General features: G+C 53.1%; 1 protein-coding gene across 4 annotated transcripts in view; it reads left to right on the top strand.

Moving 5' to 3' along the window:
* The window catches only part of MROH1 (maestro heat like repeat family member 1), an 83,205-nt gene extending 61,308 nt beyond the window's left edge, over positions 1-21,897 (top strand). For 3 of the 4 annotated variants that reach the window (XM_075849010.1, XM_075849012.1, XM_075849009.1), the window contains 14 exons: positions 1,774-1,886; positions 2,993-3,145; positions 3,399-3,553; positions 5,427-5,592; positions 10,836-11,035; positions 13,080-13,217; positions 13,635-13,749; positions 15,184-15,330; positions 15,413-15,601; positions 16,060-16,215; positions 16,305-16,439; positions 16,664-16,766; positions 16,876-16,941; positions 21,330-21,897. In XM_075849010.1, coding sequence (XP_075705125.1) covers positions 1,774-1,886; positions 2,993-3,145; positions 3,399-3,553; positions 5,427-5,592; positions 10,836-11,035; positions 13,080-13,217; positions 13,635-13,749; positions 15,184-15,330; positions 15,413-15,601; positions 16,060-16,215; positions 16,305-16,439; positions 16,664-16,766; positions 16,876-16,941; positions 21,330-21,415 — 1,922 coding nt within the window. In that variant the 3' untranslated portion in view covers positions 21,416-21,897. The remainder of the gene's footprint in view (positions 1-1,773; positions 1,887-2,992; positions 3,146-3,398; positions 3,554-5,426; positions 5,593-10,835; positions 11,036-13,079; positions 13,218-13,634; positions 13,750-15,183; positions 15,331-15,412; positions 15,602-16,059; positions 16,216-16,304; positions 16,440-16,663; positions 16,767-16,875; positions 16,942-21,329) is intronic. The other variant, XM_075849011.1, reaches the window with a different exon arrangement.
* The last annotated feature ends 660 nt before the right edge of the window (positions 21,898-22,557 follow it).

Raw genomic sequence — 22,557 nt, 5'->3', positions numbered from 1 at the left:
GCATTGCCTACGATTCCTCATAGTGCTCGCATAGTAGTGCCTACGATTCCACATAGCGCTCACATAGTAGTGCCTACGATTCCTCATAGCGCTCACATAGTAGTGCCTACGATTCCACATAGCGCTCACATAGTAGTGCCTACGATTCCACAAAGCGCTCACATAGTAGTGCCTACGATTCCACATAGTGCTCACATAGTAGTGCCTACGATTCCACATAATGCTGACATAGTAGTGCCTACGATTCCACATAGCGCTCACATAGTAGTGCCTACGATTCCACATAGCGCTCACGTAGTAGTGCCTACGATTCCACATAGCGCTCACACAGTAGTGCCTACGATTCCACATAGTGCGGACATAGTGCGTACGATTAAACATAGTGCTCACATAGTAGTTCCTACGATTCCACATAGTGCTCACATAGTAGTACCTACGATTCCACATAGCGCTCACATAGTAGTGCCTACGATTCCACATAGCGCTCACACAGTAGTGCCTACGATTCCACATAGCGCTCACATAGTAGTGCCTACGATTCCACATAGTGCTCACATAGTAGTGCCTACGATTCCACATAGTGCTCACATAGTAGTGCCTACGATTCCACATAGCGCTCACACAGTAGTGCCTACGATTCCACATAGCGCTCACATAGTAGTGCCTACGATTCCACATAGCGCTCACATAGTAGTGCCTACGATTACTCATAGTGCTCACATGGTAGTGCCTATGATTCCACATAGTGCTCACATGGTAGTGCCTACGATTCCTCATGGTGCTCACATAGTGCCTACGATTCCTCATGGTGCTCACATAGTGCCTACGATTCCTCATAGTGCTCACATGGTAGTGCCTACGATTCCACATAGCGCTCACATAGTAGTGCCTACGATTCCACATAGTGCTCACATAGTAGTGCCTACGATTCCACATGGCGCTCACATAGTAGTGCCTACGATTCCACATAGCGCTCACATAGTAGTGCCTACGATTCCACATAGCGCTCACATAGTAGTGCCTACGATTCCACATAGCGCTCACATAGTAGTGCCTACGATTCCACATAGCGCTCACATAGTAGTGCCTACGATTCCACATAGTGCTCACATAGTAGTGCCTACGATTCCACAGTGCTCACATAGTAGTGCCTATGATTCCACATAGCGCTCACATAGTAGTGCCTACGATTCAACATAGCGCTGACATAGTAGTGCCTACGATTCCTCATAGCGCTCACATAGTAGTGTCTACGATTCCACATAGTGCTCACATAGTAGTGCCTACGATTCCACATAGTGCTCACATAGTAGTGCCTACGATTCCACATAGTGCTCACATAGTAGTGCCTACGATTCCACATAGCGCTCACATAGTAGTGCCTACGATTCCATATAGTGCTCACATAGTAGTGCCTACGATTCCACATAGCGCTCACATAGTAGTGCCTACGATTCCACATAGTGCTCACATAGTAATGCCTACGATTCCACATAGCGCTCACATAGTAGTGCCTACGATTCCATATAGTGCTCACAATACCCCTCATCACAGATCAGACCCTCACTGACTCTGACCGTGTTGCTGCCCCCTGCTGACCATATGTAAGTACTCTTGAAATCTTGCACTGTCCTGCCTGTCTCACCCTGTCAGGCTTTCTGCGAGCCGCTGGTGACTAGTTCTTCTGTGCTTCCTCCTCGTCTTATATTCATTATGGTCTCCTCCGTTGACAATCTTGTATAATTTGGTCATTTTTTCTTCTCGGAATTTCAGGTTTTGCGCCGGATCACAAAGACGAACAAGTGGAGAAACTGCAGACGCTAAGGCAAGGCCTCCTGAATCCAGACTCCAATGTCTTGTTCAAAACTTGCTTTGATATTGCCATGGTAAGTGTCTGCAGAACGAATCCTTCTCCCAGTGCTGGAGCTATAGGAGTGCAGGGGTTAGAGTGGCACCTGGGCCCCAGGGTCTGAGGGCCACACTGCCATGTTAGGAGACATAATGGTTGCAGGATTTTACATCGGAGCATGGAGCCTCAAATGACACCGTTGCCTCTCCATAACGGACCAGTGACCCATCCGCTACAGAGCATATTCAGTTACACTGCTCATTTAAGACTCCGGAGGGAAGGAATCATCAGAGAATGACATTATTAAAATCAGGTTCTTTTTATAAATGAAATGTGTGGCCTCTAGAGAAAACACAATAGGCTGACATTTCCTGTATTCTGCAGCTCCCTATGTAGCAGTGCTGTGTAGCAGTGAATAGGATGAGCAGAGGCATCTGCTGACCCCTCCCTCTAATAATGATGAGATGACTCTGCTAACCCCGCCCTCCAATGATAATTAGAAATATCATTATCATTGGAGGGTGGGGTCTGCAGAGTCATCTCATTATCATTGGAGGGTGGGGTCTGCAGAGTCATCTCATCATTGGAGGGTGGGGTGTGCAGAGTCATCTCATTATCATTGGAGGGTTGGGTCTGCAGAGTCATCTCATTATCATTGGAGGGTGGGGTCTGTAGAGTCCTCTCATTGGAGGGTGGGGTCTGCAGAGTCATCTCATCATTGGAGGGTGGGGTCTGTAGAGTCCTCTCATTGGAGGGTGGGGTCTGCAGTTATCTCATTATCATTGGAGGGCCAGGATTTTATTAAAGTTGACAACTCTGTTGTATTGCTGCTTGATGAGGCAGGATAGAAATACTGTACACACAGATTACACAGGAAGTGTGCCCCCAATATGTCTGCCCTTATACAGAGAAGTGTGTGCCCCAATATGGTCTCCCCAGGGAAGGTTTATATGACCTTTATACTAACCTCGTGATTCGACTTCTGCAGACTTGTGTCTCATGATGACGGGACGTTCCCTGTAGGATCAGTAGTAGCCGGTGCAGTGGCGGAGCGGCTCTGATGGGGCGGTTACTGTATATGTAATAATGGAGCTCCTTGCGCCGTGTAAGTGATGGGTTACCAGGATGTACGTGTCTCCTCAGATCATCGGGAAGCGGCTTCCCCCCGAGCAGCTCACCAGCCTCCTCTTCATCACTTTTGAAGGGCTCTCCGATCCTGATGCGAACTGCTCCAGAGCGGCCACGGTCATGATAAATTCCCTGCTCAAGGACCGAGGAACGATCTTACTGTCCAAGGTAGGATCGTGCTCAGCTGCTGGTTACTCTTTCGTCGTCAAGTTTAACTCCGCCCAACATGTAGGGTTCCGCTTTCATTTTCCCCGCTATTCCCTGTGCCGCCATTTCATTGTGATCTGGGGTGATGCACTCGATCTGATTTCCATACACAACAAAAATGTCAGTGCTGCGCTGAGAGGGCTCCCGCCTGGCATTGTGCTCTCCAGGCACATGTTACTGGCTGATGCTTTCTATGCACTTGTCTCCTCCCAAGGTCCCAGAGATAATTGATCGCGTTCATGAGCAGCTGGAGGAGACCCCGGAAGAGCATGTAAGGAAGGCGGCTGTACAGACGCTGTATATTCTGGCCACACAACATGTGGAAGCTGTGGTCTCCAGCTTACTGTGCAGCCCTATGCCGTATGACAGGTAATGGCCGCTTTATGATAAACCCAATATCCTCGAACGCCCCCTCCCCTAACAAATGCCCCTAAAATAATAATCATAATATGCACATATTCACTAAACACAATCCGAGCGCTCGTAAGGTGTCCTCTCATACCACCTAACCCCGCCCCCTGTCCTCTTATACCCCCTAACCCCGCCCCCTGTCCTCTCATACCACCTAACCCCGCCCCCTGTCCTCTCATACCACCTAACCCCGCCCCCTGTCCTCTCAGACCACCTAACCCCGCCCTCTGTCCTCTTATACCACCTAACCCCGCCCCCTGTCCTCTCATACCACCTAACCCTGCCCTCTGTCCTCTCATACCACCTAACCCCGCCCCCTGTCCTCAGGCCACCTGACCCCGCCCTCTGTCCTCTCATACCACCTAACCCCGCCCCCTGTCCTCTCATACCACCTAACCCCGCCCCCTGTCCTCTCATACCACCTAACCCCGCCCCCTGTCCTCTCATACCACCTAACCCCGCCCCCTGTCCTCTCATACCACCTAACCCCGCCACCTGTCCTCTCATACCACCTAATCCCGCCCCCTGTCCTCTTATACCCCCTAACCCCGCCCCCTGTCCTCTCATACCACCTAACCCCACCCCCTGTCCTCTCATACCACCTAACCCCACCCCCTGTCCTCTCATACCACCTAACCCCGCCCCCTGTCCTCTCACACCACCTAACCCCGCCCCCTGTCCTCTCACACCACCTAACCCCGCCCCCTGTCCTCTCACACCACCTAATCCCGCCCCCTGTCCTCTCATACCACCTAACCCCGCCCTCTGTCTTCTCATACCACCTAACCCCGCCCCCTGTCCTCTCATACCCCCTAACCCCGCCCCCTGTCCTCTCATACCACCTAACCCTGCCCTCTGTCCTCTCATACCACCTAACCCCGCCCCCTGTCCTCTCATACCACCTAACCCCGCCCCCTGTCCTCTCATACCACCTAACCCCGCCCTCTGTCCTCTCATACCACCTGACCCCGCCCCCTGTCCTCTCATACCACCTGACCCCGCCCCCTGTCCTCAGGCCACTGACCCAGCCCGCTGTCCTCTCAGGCCACCTGACCCCGCCCCCTGTCCTCTCATAACCCCGCCCCCTGTCCTCTCATAACCCCGCCCCCTGTCCTCTCATAACCCCGCCCCCTGTCCTCTCATAACCCCACCCCCTGTCCTCTCATACCACCTAACCCCGCCCCCTGTCCTCTCATACCACCTGACCCCGCCCCCTGTCCTCTCATACCACCTGACCCCGCCCCCTGTCCTCTCATACCACCTGACCCCGCCCCCTGTCCTCTCATACCACCTGACCCCGCCCCCTGTCCTCTCATACCACCTGACCCCGCCCCCTGTCCTCTCATACCACCTGACCCCGCCCGCTGTCCTCTCAGGCCACCTGACCCCGCCCCCTGTCCTCTCAGGCCACCTGACCCCGCCCCCTGTCCTCTCAGGCCACCTGACCCCGCCCCCTGTCCTCTCAGGCCACCTGACCCCGCCCCCTGTCCTCTCAGGCCACCTGACCCCGCCCCCTGTCCTCTCAGGCCACCTGACCCCGCCCCCTGTCCTCTCAGGCCACCTGACCCCGCCCCCTGTCCTCTCAGGCCACCTGACCCCTGTCCTCTCAGGCCACCTGACCCCTGTCCTCTCAGGCCACCTGACCCCTGTCCTCTCAGGCCACCTGACCGCTGGCCTCGCATACCACCTGACCCCTGGCCTCGCATACCACCTGACCCCCTCGCACCTGGCCTCGCATACCACCTGACCCCCGTCAGCCAACTATTCTTCCCTCTAGCTTTGTCTTTTTTACTACTACTACTACTCCCATTTTCCATCTCTTGGGTTGTAGTGAGACGTGCACCTTGTGGAGAGCGCTTTCCTCGGATCCTCCGCTCACCTCTCAGGTGCTGAATATTCTGATGGGGAAGATGACGGGTGATGTCCCCTATAAGGAGTGTAAGACGTCTCTGCTGAGCTCCACCGCCGGTCGTGTGGCCACCCTCTCACCTCTCACTGTAAGTAAACTGCTGACCTCACCCTGACCCCGTGTTGACCTCACCCTGACCCCACAACTGACCTCACCCTGACCCCACAACTGACCTCACTCTGACCCCACAACTGACCTCACCCTGACCCCACAACTGACCTCACCCCGACACCACAACTGACCTCACCCTGACCCCACAACTGACCTCACCCTGACCCCACAACTGACCTCACCCTGACCCCACAACTGACCTCACCCTGACCCGACAACTGACCTCACCCCGACACCACGCTGTGCTGGATTTGTCTAAAAACGTGAAGGTGAGCGCCGTGTTCCTCCGTGTTGGGGTGAATGCTGCGTTGCCCTCAGATTGGCGCACCTCTCCGGAGATTTCCCCAATATTTCCTCATGGAGTCGTGTTATGTGTTGAATCGAGGTGAAGTGTTGATGTTTTTTCAGAGGGTCAAAATGGCAGCGCTCGTCATGGGTTGCCGGGCGCTCTACAGGGGACTGGAGGTGCAAGATGAGGGTAATGCTGCACTACAGTACACTACACCTGTACAGATCAATTACAGCTTCCGCTGCTTAGTCTCCTACACAAGGACCTAATGCTGGGTGATAACCACCGATGGCCGCCATTACAGTGCACATAGCGGGGGTCACCCAGCTCTCCTCCTGTGCTTCCTGTGTCAGTCTCCACTGTCGCTCTGGCATTGTATTCCTTCTAGCTCAGGATGACCCGTGACTATGATATAACCTCAGAGACAATGCTGCGGGTCTATAATACACAGGTGGTTATAATTGTCTCCAGCCCCTCATGTTATTATTGATAGAAGTCTCCGGCAGTGTTGGGGGCAGGGGACGCATCGGTGGCGGTTTCTTACGGCGATCAGTCTTTCCATATAAAGTGTGCGCTTCCTGCCGGCCTCGCTGGCGCTCTCCTCTCTGGCCGTCCATCCTGAACAGGAGCTTCATTCCAGACACCGCAGCTGTAACACATCTTCATTTCCTCCGCGCCGGAGTCTGGAAATACGCTCTGCACTCCTCTCCCCAGCTAATCCCTGGCTATATATACCTCCCCGCCCGTCCAGGTGTTCCTCCCCTCCCCCGACACCTCCATTCTCTCCTCAGTAGTTCTGATGGTCGACCTGGCTTGTGCCGTCACCCACTACACCAGGCCCGATACCAGTCTGTGCCCCCTAAAGAAGCTCTGGGGAGCTCTGCTGGATTTTACCCCGCTCTCCTGTGGGACCCCCCACCCCATAGATGTGACGGTGCCTCGCACAGGTCTAATATACCGGTATAATATCTTCTCTGAAGTAAGAACTCGTCTAGTTGGACGCCTCCTTATTCTAGCACTGCGCTGTTTTCTTCTTGTATCAGCCAGCTCCTGGGCTCTTTCTCTTGTAGCAGAGTCCAAGAAGTCGCTAAAATAATGCCGTCTTTATTATCAACTATGGATGCATCACTTAGTCCCAGGGTCACCTGGGCTTCTTAGAATTGCTCAGTCCCTACACTCTCCTCCCTCTACTATGGCTCCTCCCCCTCCAGTGTGACTCGCCCCCTCCACTGTGACCCCACCCTCTCCACTCTATGATTTTCTCCTGTTTGGTGTAGCTCTATAGTGGAAGTGCGTACAGACGTCTATAAGAGATGTATTCCTCTCCATTGTGTTCCCTGCAGGGGTCCAGTGTCTCTCTTTATATTGTAGCTGCGTTGGGTGACATGTTGTTGTCCTGACTTGTAGCAACAATAATCCCATTCTCAAAAAGCTCCATGACCATCTTTATTTGGCCTGTAGCCCGAATCTCAGGACGGGTGTAGGTGGCTACATGGGGTTAGTGATCAGCTAAGAGGTGACATACAAATCCCCAGAACGCAAATCGCCAGAGCAAGCTGTGTGCAGACACTGACTGGGAGATTTCAGCTCTAAAGGCTGCAGAATAGTGAGTGCAGCTCTGGAGTATAATACAGGATGTAACTCCGGATCAGTACAGGATAAGTAATGTAATGTATGTACACAGTGACTCCACCAGCAGAATAGTGAGTGCAGCTCCGGAGTATAATACAGGATGTAACTCAGGATCAGTACAGGATAATATAATGTATGTACACAGTGACTCCACCAGCAGAATAGTGAGTGCAGCTCTGGAGTATAATACAGGATGTAACTCAGGATCAGTACAGGATAAGTAATGTAATGTATGTACACAGTGACTCCACCAGCAGAATAGTGAGTGCAGCTCTGAAGTATAATACAGGATGTAACTCAGGATCAGTACAGGATAAGTAATGTAATGTATGTACACAGTGACTCCACCAGCAGAATAGTGAGTGCAGCTCTGGAGTATTATACAGGATATAACTCAGGATCAGTACAGGATAAGTAATGTAATGTATGTACACAGTGACTCCACCAGCAGAATAGTGAGTGCAGCTCTGGAGTATAATACAGGATATAACTCAGGGTCAGTACAGGATAAGTAATGTATGTACACAGTGACTCCACCAGCAGAATAGTGAGTGCAGCTCTGGAGTATAATACAGGATATAACTCCGGATCAGTACAGGATAAGTAATGTATGTACACAGTGACTCCACCAGCAGAATAGTGAGTGCAGCTCTGGAGTATAATACAGGATGTAACTCAGGATCAGTACAGGATAAGTAATGTAATGTATGTACACAGTGACTCCACCAGCAGAATAGTGAGTGCAGCTCTGGAGTATAATACAGGATATAACTCAGGATCAATACAGGATAAGTAATGTAATATATGTACACAGTGACTCCACCAGCAGAATAGTGAGTGCAGCTCTGGAGTATAATACAGGATGTAACTCAGGATCAGTACAGGATAAGTAATGTAATGTATGTACACAGTGACTCCACCAGCAGAATAGTGAGTGCAGCTCTGGAGTATTATACAGGATATAACTCAGGATCAGTACAGGATAAGTAATGTATGTACACAGTGACTCCACCAGCAGAATAGTGAGTGCAGCTCTGGAGTATAATACAGGATATAACTCCGGATCAGTACAGGATAAGTAATGTATGTACACAGTGACTCCACCAGCAGAATAGTGAGTGCAGCTCTGGAGTATAATACAGGATGTAACTCAGGATCAGTACAGGATAAGTAATGTAATGTATGTACACAGTGACTCCACCAGCAGAATAGTGAGTGCAGCTCTGGAGTATAATACAGGATATAACTCAGGATCAATACAGGATAAGTAATGTAATATATGTACACAGTGACTCCACCAGCAGAATAGTGAGTGCAGCTCTGGAGTATAATACAGGATGTAACTCACGATCAGTACAGGATAAGTAATGTAACGTATGTACACAGTGACTCCACCAGCAGAATAGTGAGTGCAGCTCTGGAGTGTAATACATGATATAACTCAGGATCAGTACAGGATAAGTAATGTAATGTATGTACACAGTGACTCCACCAGCAGAATAGTGGGTGAAGCTCTGGAGTATAATACAGGATGTAACTCAGGATCAGTACAGGATAAGTATGTAATGAATGTACACAGTGACTCCACCAGCAGAATAGTGAGTGCAGCTCTGGAGTATAATACAGGATATAACTCAGGATCAGTACAGGATAAGTATGTAATGAATGTACACAGTGACTCCACCAGCAGAATAGTGAGTGCAGCTCTGGAGTATAATACAGGATGTAACTCAGGATCAGTACAGGATAAGTATGTAATGAATGTACACAGTGACTCCACCAGCAGAATAGTGAGTGCAGCTCTGGAGTATCATACAGGATATAACTCAGGATCAGTACAGGATAAGTAATGTAATGTATGTACACAGTGACTCCACCAGCAGAATAGTGAGTGCAGCTCTGGAGTATAATACAGGATATAACTCAGGATCAGTACAGGATAAGTAATGTATGTATGTATGTACACAGTGACTCCACCAGCAGAATAGTGAGTGCAGCTCCGGAGTATAATACTGGATGTAACTCAGGATCAGTACAGGATAAGTAATGTAATATATGTACACAGTGACTCCACCAGCAGAATAGTGAGTGCAGCTCTGGAGTATAATACAGGATGTAACTCAGGATCAGTACAGGATAAGTAATGTAATGTATGTACACAGTGACTCCACCAGCAGGATAGTGAGTGCAGCTCTGGAGTATAATACAGGATGTAACTCAGGATCAGTACAGGATAAGTAATGTAATGTATGTACACAGTGACTCCACCAGCAGGATAGTGAGTGCAGCTCTGGAGTATAATACAGGATATAACTCAGGATTAGTACAGGATAAGTAATGTATGTACACAGTGACTCCACCAGCAGAATAGTGAGTGCAGCTCTGGAGTATAATACAGGATATAACTCAGGATCAGTACAGGATAAGTAATGTAATGTATGTACACAGTGACTCCACCAGCAGAATAGTGAGTGCAGCTCTGGAGTATAATACAGGATGTAACTCAGGATCAGTACAGGATAAGTAATGTAATGTATGTACACAGTGACTCCTCCAGCAGAATAGGAAGTGCAGCTCTGGAGTATAATACAGGATGTAACTCAGGATCAGTACAGGATAAGTAATGTAATGTATGTGCACAGTGACTCCACCAGCAGAATAGTGAGTGCAGCTCTGGAGTATAATACAGGATGTAACTCCGGATCAGTACAGGATAAGTAATGTAATGTATGTACAGTGACTCCACCAGCAGAACAGTGAGTGCAGCTCTGGAGTATAATCGCTCCTCTCTGATGTGGCAGTTTGGGGTCATGTGTAAACACACTGGTGAAGTTATTGATTAGGAGTAGAGGGGGTTAATGCGGCGGTGGGTGAGCAGGGGGTCTTGCACACAGCTGTGAGGGGGAGTGAGTCACTCGTGAAATGTGAGGCCGGCAGTAAAGTGTTTATCCTGTCAGATGAGTCCAGCACTTCTCCTGGATTGCAGACGCTCTCCCTGTCACAAGCCGGACCTCCTCCTCATCATCATCATCATCATCATCATCATCATCCTCCTCCTCCTCATCCTATAGGCTACACTGTATGTGATGACTTCATTTATAAGGGGCATTCAGGACTTTGGGAAAGCTGGGTGATTTATCTTTGTGGTAGCCGTAATGTCACCCAACTTTCTCAAGATACTGATAGAACTTGGAATCCGCTGGATAAGAATTGGACGACTCCAGGGTGATATTTATGGGGGTCCTGATTTGTACAAACATTTGGTGATTTTGGTGCCTCGTGCCTCTTCTTTCTTGCAGGCCACGTGTGCCCTCCGGGAGGTGCTGTCTCAGCCGCAGTCGTCCCTCGCTGTACAGGAGCTCTACCCCCAGCTCTTTGTGGCGCTCCTCCTGCGGGTCAGCTGTATGGTGGGTGTCCAGTTACCCAAGAACCTCGGACCGACCAAAGAGAGAAAAAGCTCCAGCCAGAGTCCATGCAGCCGGAACCTGGACCCCTGCAGGTAACGCGCCCCCCGCACCGTATTATGGCTGCACATTGTCCGAGGTTACACCGCAATGTGGCGCAAATCAAACTCCTCCTACGTGGGGTTAATACAGGTGATCACATGACGGATGATCACAACTGAATCCTGTACGGGTGAAATCACACAAAGCTTCATCACCCGGGAATCCGCAGCCACCGTGTCTGAACACGACCCAACACAGATCTCCGCAGAAAAGTCCTGGAGTGCGATGAAGTGTCCGAATCTCCTCGTATCATCCCCCTCCGATCACGTGTCTGGTACCCTCCACCTCCCCCACTCATCTACTGTATATAGTGACCCCCCCCACTCATCTACTGTATATAGTGACCCCTCCCACTCATCTACTGTATATAGTGACCCCCCCACTCATCTACTGTATATAGTGACCCCCCCCCACTCATCTACTGTATATAGTGACCCCCCCCCACTCATCTGCTGTATAGTGACCCCCCCCACTCATCTGCTGTATAGTGACCCCCCCCACTCATCTACTGTATATAGTGACCCCCCCACTCATCTACTGTATATAGTGACCCCCCCCACTCATCTACTGTATATAGTGACCCCCCCCACTCATCTACTGTATATAGTGACCCCTCCCACTCATCTACTGTATATAGTGACCCCCCCCACTCATCTACTGTATATAGTGACCCCCCCCCACTCATCTACTGTATATAGTGACCCCCCCCCCACTCATCTACTGTATATAGTGACCCCCCCACTCATCTACTGTATATAGTGACCCCCCCCACTCATCTACTGTATATAGTGACCCCCCCCACTCATCTGCTATATAGTGACTCCCCCCCACTCATCTACTGTATATAGTGACCCCCCACTCATCTACTGTATATAGTGACCCCCCACTCATCTACTGTATATAGTGACCCCCCCCACTCATCTACTGTATATATAGTGACCCCTCCCATTCATCTACTGTATATAGTGACCCCCCCACTCATCTACTGTATATAGTGACCCCCCCACTCATCTACTGTATATAGTGACCCCCCCCACTCATCTGCTATATAGTGACCCCCCCACTCATCTACTGTATATAGTGACCCCCCCCACTCATCTACTGTATATAGTGACCCCCCCCCACTCATCTACTGTATATAGTGACCCCCCCCCACTCATCTACTGTATATAGTGACCCCTCCCCCATATATCTGTAGTGTGTGGTCCTGCTTGTACGGTGCAGGTCTGGACACGTGACTTATGACCCCGCTCAGTTTCCAGTCGTCCGTCTCCCCGTGTTCTGGGTCTTCTCAGGGTGACGGTTTCTCCGCTCTGTGGATGATGTGATTTTTCCTCTGAGCTGCACGACATAACGACCACCAGATGTGTGTCACACAACCGAGCCGGCGGAGGGGGCACAAACTTCTCATAAATACATGAGGAGCGCCACTCGTCCCCCCACAGCTGCGCCACTCAGTAATGGTGCCACGGCGGGTGTCCCCAGCTCACTGACCCCTGGAGATTCAGGGTAGAGAACACATCTACTGACTAATATAATCTCCACTGTCACCGCCTCATCTCCGAGAAGTTGTCAAGGCTCCGCCCCTGTCCAAAGAGTAAGGCTGATCGGCTAGATCTCGGACGTCCGAGGTGCAGCCGTGCTCTGTGCTCCGGGACGCGAGATCGCGCATCCCCCATAGACTAGAGCCTATTAAGGGATGTGTGAAGCGTGAAAAAATAGGACGTTTGCTACTCTCTCACGGACCCGTCACACGCTCCGCTGAAACAACGTCCACAGTGAATTATGGCCTTAAAAGGAGACTCCACCCGAAACATTTGTTGGACCAAAACTGTTAAAAATATTGTCACATCCTGACTGTCCTCTCCCGCTTGCTTACTCCCACCTCTGCTTGCTTGCTCCCTCTTCCCCCTGCTTGCTCGCTCCTTCCTCTGCTTGCTTGCGCCCTCCTCCTCTGCTTGCTTGCTTCCTGTTCCCCATGCTTGCTCGCTCCTTCCTCTGCTTGCTGTGTAGTTACCGACTGTGTTCTCTTCTCAGCTCTGCGGCGGACGCTCTACACTTCATGCTGGTCCAGGGAGGCAGCGAGGAGGTGGCGCTGAGTGTGACGAGTGATGGAGGATGGGAGAAAATGAAAAAAGAGGAAACTCATCACATGGGAGTATCGGCATTGAGCAGGTAAAGACTGTGTGACCCCTCCCCCTCCTGGCCCTAGCCCCGTTCTTGTGTCACCCGTTATATGCCCCTCCTTGCCCCGTTCTTGTGTCACCCCTGTTATATGCCCCTCCTCCGCCCCGTTCTTGTGTCACCCGTTATATGCTCCTCCTTGCCCCGTTTTTGTGTCACCCCCGTTATATGCCCCTCCTCCGCCCCGTTCATGTGTCACCCGTTATATGCCCCTCCTCCGCCCCGTTATTGTGCCCCTCCTCTGCCCCGTTCTTTTGTCACCCCCGTTATATGCCCCTCCTCCGCCCCGTTCTTTTGTCACCCCCGTTATATGCCCCTCCTCCGCCCCGTTCATGTGCCACCCGTTATATGCCCCTCCTCCGCCCCGTTCCTGCCGTTCTCCCATCATCCTCTCCTCTCTCGTCGCAGCTCCATGGTCCGGTACGCTGGACCCAAACTCCCAGTCATCATAAAGATCCTGCAGACGGCTCAGAGCAGCGCGTACGACAACCAGCGAGTCACCGCCACGGCCTTCCTCGCCCAGGTCAGGACACAACTACAGCGGCTCATGGGTGGGGGGCATTTCAGGGCTTAGATTCAGGTCGTGTATGCTCAATAACAATAATTACCCAGAATGCACCCTGCCTCAGTACTAGACGCTTTACACTAGTGAAGCCCCCGCCATGTGTAATAAGTGTCATCTGTAGTTTGATTGAAGGGGAGGGGGTGCAGAGAGGGAGGGGGTGCAGAGAGGGAGGGGGTGCAGAGAGGGAGAGGGGGTGCAGAGAGAGGGAGGGGGTGCAGAGAGAGGGAGGGGGTGCAGAGAGAGGGAGGGGGTGCAGAGAGAGGGAGGGGGTGCAGAGAGAGGGAGGGGGTGCAGAGAGAGGGAGGGGGTGCAGAGAGGGGGAGGGGGTGCAGAGAGGGGGAGGGGGTGCAGAGAGAGGGGGGGTGCAGCTCATGTTTTTTATGTTTGGTTCTTGTAAGTTGCCTCTTGTCATCTGCTTGGCCTGTGGTGGCTCTTGGCGCGTTGCGTGACGACGGCCGCCTGTAGAGCGGTGCGTTGCGGGTTTTCTCCAGGTCTGAGCTCGCCGTGTTTCGCTTGTATGACGATTGTCACCTGTCACGCGCTGTGACTCGGGTTTGTGCTGTGACCCTATGATAACACCCTGTGGCGGGCGATGGGGCCGTTTTCTGCGTCTTTCCTCATTCGGCGCACTGCTGGCGTTGTGTTCGGCTCTTTGGAGCCGCGTGTCCCCCGTCCTCTGCTGTAATTTTTACCAGTCTGGAAGTTTCCAGCATAACAAACGTCTTGCATCAGTCTGAGCGCGGCTCTGGCAGGACGTCCAGGGCTGTGGAAAAATCCATCATCTCCTGCTCCTCATCTCTCCATGGACTGTGATCCGGCCGCTGCTCCTGCATCCTGGAAGCTGAGGCTGTAACTGGAGCAGCTGAGGAGACTCTGGTGGAGGAGCGCGCGGTCCTGGCACGCCGCCGCCGCCTCCTGTATCACCGCTCTGCTCCAGCCCCGCCGCTCACTTTCCATACTGAAGATGTAAAATAAACCGTACGAGACACAAACAAACCCCCCTGCGCGGGGCGGACGTCTGCTTCTTGTGTTTCACACCTCACCACGTTCAAAATGGACAATGAGGGACACGTAAAAACCGGGCTATGCGTCCGCGCGGTGCTAATAACCCGTGACACCGGCCCGGCACAGCTGCGTGGAGGAGGCGGTTCATCCAGGTCATGGACGCGCTCCTGATGTTTTTACCTGAAGCGGCTTTATGGGTGTACGCACAAGAAGGGGCGCTGCGGAGAATAATTGGGGTGTTGCAATCACCTGGGGAGGGGAGTAGGTTACTGGTGGTCACATTGCAGCGATGCCCGGCGTCTGTAGGGTCGTCTCCGGTCACACACATCTATTGTTTTTACGACCTGTCGCTGGATTGTCGTCTCATGGTGTCCGTCCTGCGTTCAGCTCCTGCAGAGCAGCGACCTCAGTGACCTCGTCTTCCTGGAGCCGCTGATGGAGAACATGAGCAGCCGGCTGAAGGACAGCTGTATTACTGTACGCATGCTGGCCGTCCGTGGCCTGGGGAACATTGCCAGTGGATATCCTGAGAAGGTCAGGAGCCTGCGCCTCCGGGTGTGAGGGAAAGGGGTAAATAGAGGAAGATCTGTCTACTGTATGTGTTTGCTTAATACAGGTACGAAAACATGGATCCCACCTGCTGACCGCCATGATCAATGCCATGGATGACCGAGAAGACCCCGACCATATAGTGACCCAGGAGGCCATGTCCAATCTGTCCCTCCTGCTGCCTCATGTGCAGGACAGCGACATGCACTCCCTTCTCATCCACACCGCCATCCGCATCAGACCTTTCTTTGACCATGTAAGTAACGGGCGGCTGGAGATGTCACTGTATTGGGGGTCCGCTGAGCGTCACCGGTGAAGAAATCGTGAGCGATTACAATCTGGTTGAATAGAAGCCGCTCCCTCCAGCGCTTCATCATCCATGGTATCAGCCCGGTGCCCCCAGAAGAGAGCGGTGCCCGGTGCCCCCAGCTGTCAGCGCAAGGTCTCTACTATGGTAAAGGGAGGTGTACGCGCGTGATCCATGGAAGAATTAGGGGTTATCAGCATTGGGGTCTATGGGGGGGATTGGAGCCGGTCAGTATGAGGTCTGTAGAAGGAGAAGAGGTTGTCATTGCAGGATTGTCGGAGTCTGTTTATATTGCGGTCCATGTAAGGGGGAGGTGATCGCTGTGCGGTCCATGGAGGGAGTAATGGGAGATAGGGGTCCACGTGTGCACCGCCTCTGGTGACTCCATGCCTACGGTTATTTTATAGGAGAGGGAAGAATTGCGCAGAGCATCCATTGTCTTGTTTGGAAATCTCACGAAGTTCAGCTCGGGTAGCGGGGAGGAGGTCCTGTTCGAGCAGATCCTGAGCGGTTTAGTGACTTTACTTCTACACCTGCAGGACCCCAAACTGGAGGTGGTGAAGGTGAATATGGTGACGTGCACGTCTGTGGGGGGTGGGGACCATATAATCGACTCCATGTTGTCATCTGTGTCCGTTCTCCTGTGTTTCAGGCCTGTAAGTTTGCTCTTCAGATGTGCGCCCCGAGTCTCAACAACCAGGGTCTGGCGGACATGTTCACTTCCCACCTGCACCCCGATAGAGCACTGCATTATGGGGAGTTCATGAACAACGTCTGCAAACACCTGGTGAGGAGCCTGAATGTGAGATCCCCCTATGTGGGGGACATGCGCTGTGCACCAGGGTCTTCTAGAAAGAGGCTCGGAAAGTTTAATGGGGGTGGAATGATTTGTGGTGGGAACGTGTCCGATGTGAGGAGTATTTGGTCTGGGACTGGACTGCTGAGTGGCACAGACCTTGCAGGTTATCTGGGGATGGGGTGTGCGTTGTGTAACATGAACCTGTCTGTTAGTTGCAGGGATACCCAGACACGATCCCTCGTCTCATCCAGACCAACATCTCCTACTTCAAGAGCATCTGGCCCGATATACGAGCAGCGGCGCCATTGTTCATTGGTATTTCCTGCTGACCGTTTTATTCAGTTCTATAATATGGAATCGGCTCCACCTGCTGCAGGGTGACACATGTGAAATGTGGTTTTATGTATTGTGTTTGTCTTTGCAGGGTTCTTGGTGTTGCACATGCAGCCGGATCAGTGCAGAATGGTTGATTTAGATCATCTGGTGACATGTAAGTTTCCTGTCAGGAGGAGGAGGAATGTGACCAGTAAAAGTGTCACAGGGACCTTTGCTGTGTGAACTTACAATAAGTCCTCCCTGCCTGTCCGCACTGTGCCTGCCTCTAACCTATGTCCTCCCTGCCCTGGATCTGCCTCTGACTTGTGTCCTCCCTGCCTGTCTGCCCTGGACCTGCCTCTGACTTGTGTCCTCGCTGCCCCTGACTTTTGTGTTCTCCCTGCCTGTCCGCACTAGTCCTGCCTCTGACTTGTGTCCTCCCTGCCCTGGACCTGCCTGTGACTCGTGTCCTCCCTGCCTGTCCACACTGTGCCTGCCCTGGATCTGCCTCTGACTTGTGTCCTCCCTGCCTGTCTGCCCTGGACCTGCCTCCTCCCTGCCCCTGACTTGTGTCCTCCCTGCCTGTCCGCACTGTGCCTGCCTCTGACTTGTGTCCTCCCTGCCCTGACCTGCCTCAGACTTGTGTCCTCCCTGCCTCAGACTTGCGTCCTCCCTGCCTCTGACTTGTGTCCTCCCTGCCCTGGACCTGCCTCTGACTTGTGTTCTCCCTGCCCTGGACCTGCCTCTGACTTGTGTTCTCCCTGCCCTGGACCTGCCTCTGACTTGTGTCCTCCCTGCCCTGGATCTGCCTCGTGTCCTCCCTGCCTGTCTGCCCTGGATCTGCCTCTGACTTGTGTCCTGCCTGCCCTGGACCTGCCTGTGACTCGTGTCCTCCCTGTCCCAGCCTCCAACTTGTGTCCTCCCTGCCCTGTCCCAGCCTCCGACTTGTGTCCTCCCTGCCCTGGACCTGCCTCTGACTTGTGTCCTCCCTGCCCTAGACCTGCCTCTGACTTGTGTCCTCCCTGCCCTGGACCTTCCTCTGACTTGTGTCCTCCCTGCCCTGGACCTGCCTCTGACTTGTGTCCTCCCTGCCCTGGACCTGCCTCTGACTTGTGTCCTCCTGCCCTGGACCTGCCTCTGACTTGTGTCTGCCCTGGACCTGCCTCTGACTTGTGTCTTCCCTGCCCTGGACCTGCCTTTGACTTGTGTCCTCCCTACCCTGGACCTGCCTGTGACTTGTCCTCCCTGCCCGTGACTTGTGTCCTGCCTGCCCTGGACCTGCCTGTGACTCGTGTCCTCCATGCCTGTCCGCATTGTGCCTGCCTCCAATTTGTGTCCTCCCTGCCCGTGACTTGTGTCCTCCCTACCCTGGTCCTGCCTGTGACTTGTGTCCTCCCTGCCCTGGACCTGCCTCTGACTTGTGTCCTCCCTGCCCTGGACCTGCCTCTGACATGTGTCCTCCCTGCCCTGGACCTGCCTCTGACTTGTGTCTTCCCTGCCCTGGACCTGCCTTTGACTTGTGTCCTCCCTACCCTGGACCTGCCTGTGACTTGTGTCCTCCCTGCCTGTCCGCACTGTGCCAGCCTCCAACTTGTGTCCTCCCTGCCCTGGACCTGCCTCTGACTTGTGTCCTCCCTGCCCTGGACCTGCCTCTGACTTGTGTCCTCCTGCCCTGGACCTGCCTCTGACTTGTGTCTGCCCTGGACCTGCCTCTGACTTGTGTCTTCCCTGCCCTGGACCTGCCTTTGACTTGTGTCCTCCCTACCCTGGACCTGCCTGTGACTTGTCCTCCCTGCCCGTGACTTGTGTCCTGCCTGCCCTGGACCTGCCTGTGACTCGTGTCCTCCATGCCTGTCCGCATTGTGCCTGCCTCCAATTTGTGTCCTCCCTGCCCGTGACTTGTGTCCTCCCTACCCTGGTCCTGCCTGTGACTTGTGTCCTCCCTGCCCTGGACCTGCCTCTGACTTGTGTCCTCCCTGCCCTGGACCTGCCTCTGACATGTGTCCTCCCTGCCCTGGACCTGCCTCTGACTTGTGTCTTCCCTGCCCTGGACCTGCCTTTGACTTGTGTCCTCCCTACCCTGGACCTGCCTGTGACTTGTGTCCTCCCTGCCTGTCCGCACTGTGCCAGCCTCCAACTTGTGTCCTCCCTGCCCTGGACCTGCCTCTGACTTGTGTCCTCCCTGCCCTGGACCTGCCTCTGACTTGTGTCCTCCCTGCCCTGGACCTGCCTCTGACTTGTGTCTTCCCTGCCCTGGACCTGCCTCTGACTTGTGTCTTCCCTACCCTGGTCCTGCCTCTGACTTGTGTCCTCCCTACCCTGGACCTGTCTGTGACTTGTGTCCTCCCTGCCCGTGACTTGTGTCCTGCCTGCCCTGGACCTGCCTGTGACTCGTGTCCTCCATGCCTGTCCGCATTGTGCCTGCCTCCTATTTGTGTCCTCCCTGCCCGTGACTTGTGTCCTCCCTACCCTGGTCCTGCCTGTGACTTGTGTCCTGCCTGTGACTTGTGTCCTCCCTGCCCTGGACCTGCCGCCTGTGACTTGTGTCCTCCCTGTCCGTGACTTGTGTCCTCCCTACCCATGTCCTGCCTGTGACTTGTGTCCTCCCTGCCCTGGACCTGCATCTGACTTGTGTCCTGCCTGCCCTGGACCTGCCTGTGACTCGTGTCCTCCCTGCCTGTCCGCACTGTGCCTGCCTCCAATTTGTGTCCTCCCTGCCCTGGACCTGCCTCTGACTTGTGTCCTCCCTGCCCTGGACCTGCCTCTGACTTGTGTCCTGCCTGCCCTGGACCTGCCTGTGACTCGTGTCCTCCCTGCCTGTCCGCACTGTGCCTGCCTCCAATTTGTGTCCTCCCTGCCCTGGACCTGCCTCTGACTTGTGTCCTCCCTGCCCTGGACCTGCCTCTGACTTGTGTTCTCCCTGCCTGTCCGCACTGTGCCTGCCTCCTCCCTACCCTGGCCCTGCCTCTGACTTGTGTCCTCCCTGCCCTGGATCTGCCTCTGACTCGTGTCCTCCCTGCCTGTCTCCAATTTGTGTCCTCCCTACCCTGGTCCTGCCTGTGACTTGTGTCCTCCCTGCCCTGGATCTGCCTCTGACTTGTGTCCTCCCTGCCCTGGATCTGCCTCTGACTTGTGTCCTCCCTGCCCTGGATCTGCCTCTGACTTGTGTCCTCCCTGCCCTGGATCTGCCTCTAACTTGTGTCCTCCCTGCCCTGGATCTGCCTCTAACTTGTGTCCTCCCTGCCCTGGATCTGCCTCTAACTTGTGTCCTCCCTGCCCTGGATCTGCCTCTAACTTGTGTCCTCCCTGCCTTTCTGCCCTGGACCTGCCCCTGACTTGTGTCCTCCCTGCCCCTGACTTGTGTCCTCCCTGCCCCTGACTTGTGTTCTCCCTGCCCTGGACCTGCCCCTGACTTGTGTCCTCCCTGCCCCTGACTTGTGTTCTCCCTGCCCTGGACCTGCCCCTGACTTGTGTCCTCCCTGCCCCTGACTTGTGTTCTCCCTGCCCTGGACCTGCCTCTGACTTGTGTCCCCCCTGCCCTGGACCTGCCTCTGACTTGTGTCCTCCCTGCCCGTATGGTGGATATTATTGACAACTCCTCTCCCTGACTAGTCCTCCAGTGATTGATCTCTCATATTCGGCCTGTTGGGGGTGCTGCTCTTCCTGTGGCCATTTCTGTACTTTTACCTAATGAAGAGTCGGGGTTCAGCGTGGGGACAGGATTTGTAGGTGACTGCAGGGTCTGGGGCTTCATCATTTATCTTTATGGCCCTGTGTCTGATGACTGGGAGCGCTGCTGTTTTCCTTCCTCTATTGCTGTGATCAGCTGAGCCGCTTCCAGGATAAGGAGATTTACAGCTGTGTAACCTGCTCCTCCATCCCTGGGGAACACCTCACTGACTGTGGGGGCAGGAGGAAGCACCGTCATCTCATTAGGCCGTCTGTCCTGCTAACGTGCAGACGGATCTCCGAGCTTCCCATAGGGTCCCGTGTAAACAGCTACTGGAAGTAACGCTGCCCGGAGAGAGCGAGCTGGGACCCATGCCAGGGACAGAGTGAGGGGGGTTTAATAGGGGGAGACAGGCGGAGCGCTATAGACGGCCAACTCCACAACACAAAGAGCCGGGAAGGGGAAAAAATAAGGATATTCTGTAGGTGAGACATAGAACGGTTATATAGGGGATGGCTATACTGGAGAGAGGCACCGCGGGCACCGGAGATGCAGCGTTCTGCCCTTATTAGAAGAATATGAGAAAAGTCCCTTTTAGTGAATATAAAAGATTTAAAAAAAAGTAAATTCTTACACTCCTGTACCGAGATCTGATCACCTGAAGTTAAAGGCCTAAAGCCTGAGCCTGCACTACTGAGAGGTTCTGATGTCATCCACACCAGTGGTCACCATGACAACACGGCACCTGACAAACCTCAGGAGGAAACGTCTCCAAGTAGTGCAGCCTCGGGCTCTGGAGCTAGGTTTGTGATGTGGAGTGGAGACCTCTGTACGTTTCTTCTGCTCTTCCCTTGTCCTTGCTGTAAGTGCTGATCGTTGTCCTCTTTCTCAAGCTCTCATAGTCTTGTTGAAGGATCCGGTCCCAGGTGTGCGCATTAAAGCTTCAGAGACCATGGGCCGTTTGGTGAAGTTTGTCTGATGTTTGGTCCTGGAGGACAGAACTACAAGACCCATCATCCAATCTGCTTCTCTGCGATGAGGTCTGAGCTTCATACTGGCACGTCCTGACCCTGCCCATGTGATGTCACCACCGTCTCGTCTGCCTCGTGTTACATCAGATGGGCCTGCGCTCGAGGTCGTCCTTGGATCTCACCAGCCTCGCGCTCCTCCTGATGGTTATTGACTTGCTGCAATAAAGACTTTGTGGGTCGCAGGTTTGGAGATCATCACTGAAGGCTCCAGGTCTTGGCCCCTGGCCCCTGCAGTCCATCCTCTGGGCCCCTGTCCATGGTCACTTGTCTCTTCTGCTATTTGGCTCCTTCATGTTTAGTGTTGATTCCTCGGTGGGGGTGGGGTGTATATTTGGCTACGTCCATATTTCTGTATATTGAGGTTGATGGGGCTTTTCTATTGTTGTGGCTTTGGAAGCATCAGAAAACATGATAATTATTTTCACTATGACGAGTTTGGATCTTCTCTGGGGTGAGGGGGTTGACTACATGTGAAGCTAAACTTTAGTCACGTCTAGAACATAACACCTCCAGGTTTATTGTGTAATAACATCTGATCACCGCGCATTAAAGACGACAACTGCGCCGCGATATGAAGATTTCAATTGGTCCCTAAGGGAAAGAAAGTTACAAGTGACCTTCCAACTAATCACTACAATTACAAATTGTCACTTTCTTCCCATAGGGAACAGTTTCGGGGTGACCACGATTTGCACACAACTTCATGTCACTGTGAAGTTCTAACCTAATTGCTTGTTTCACAACGGTCAATAGTCCATCAACTGAAAGTGACAACCGAGCCCCCGAGAGATTGTAAGCTGTAAATCCATCTAGAACAGGTCATCCTGCAAACCTGAGACCCTGCATGGAGGACACTAGTGAAGATGACCAGAGACATAACACCTCAGAAGATACATGTCCCCAGGCTGAGATGTAGAGACCCTGCATGGAGGACACTAGTGAAGATCACCAGAGACATAACCCCTCAGAAGATACATGTCCCCAGGCTGAGATGGAGAGACCCTGCATGGAGGACACTAGTGAAGATCACCAGAGACATAACCCCTCAGAAGATACATGTCCCCAGGCTGAGATGGAGAGACCCTGCATG

Source organism: Rhinoderma darwinii, unplaced genomic scaffold (assembly GCF_050947455.1).
Source record: "Rhinoderma darwinii isolate aRhiDar2 unplaced genomic scaffold, aRhiDar2.hap1 Scaffold_620, whole genome shotgun sequence".
In the NCBI taxonomy this organism is placed as follows: domain Eukaryota; kingdom Metazoa; phylum Chordata; class Amphibia; order Anura; family Rhinodermatidae; genus Rhinoderma; species Rhinoderma darwinii.
Note: the sequence above shows the minus strand (reverse complement) of the source record. Positions and strands in the feature narration are given on the sequence as shown.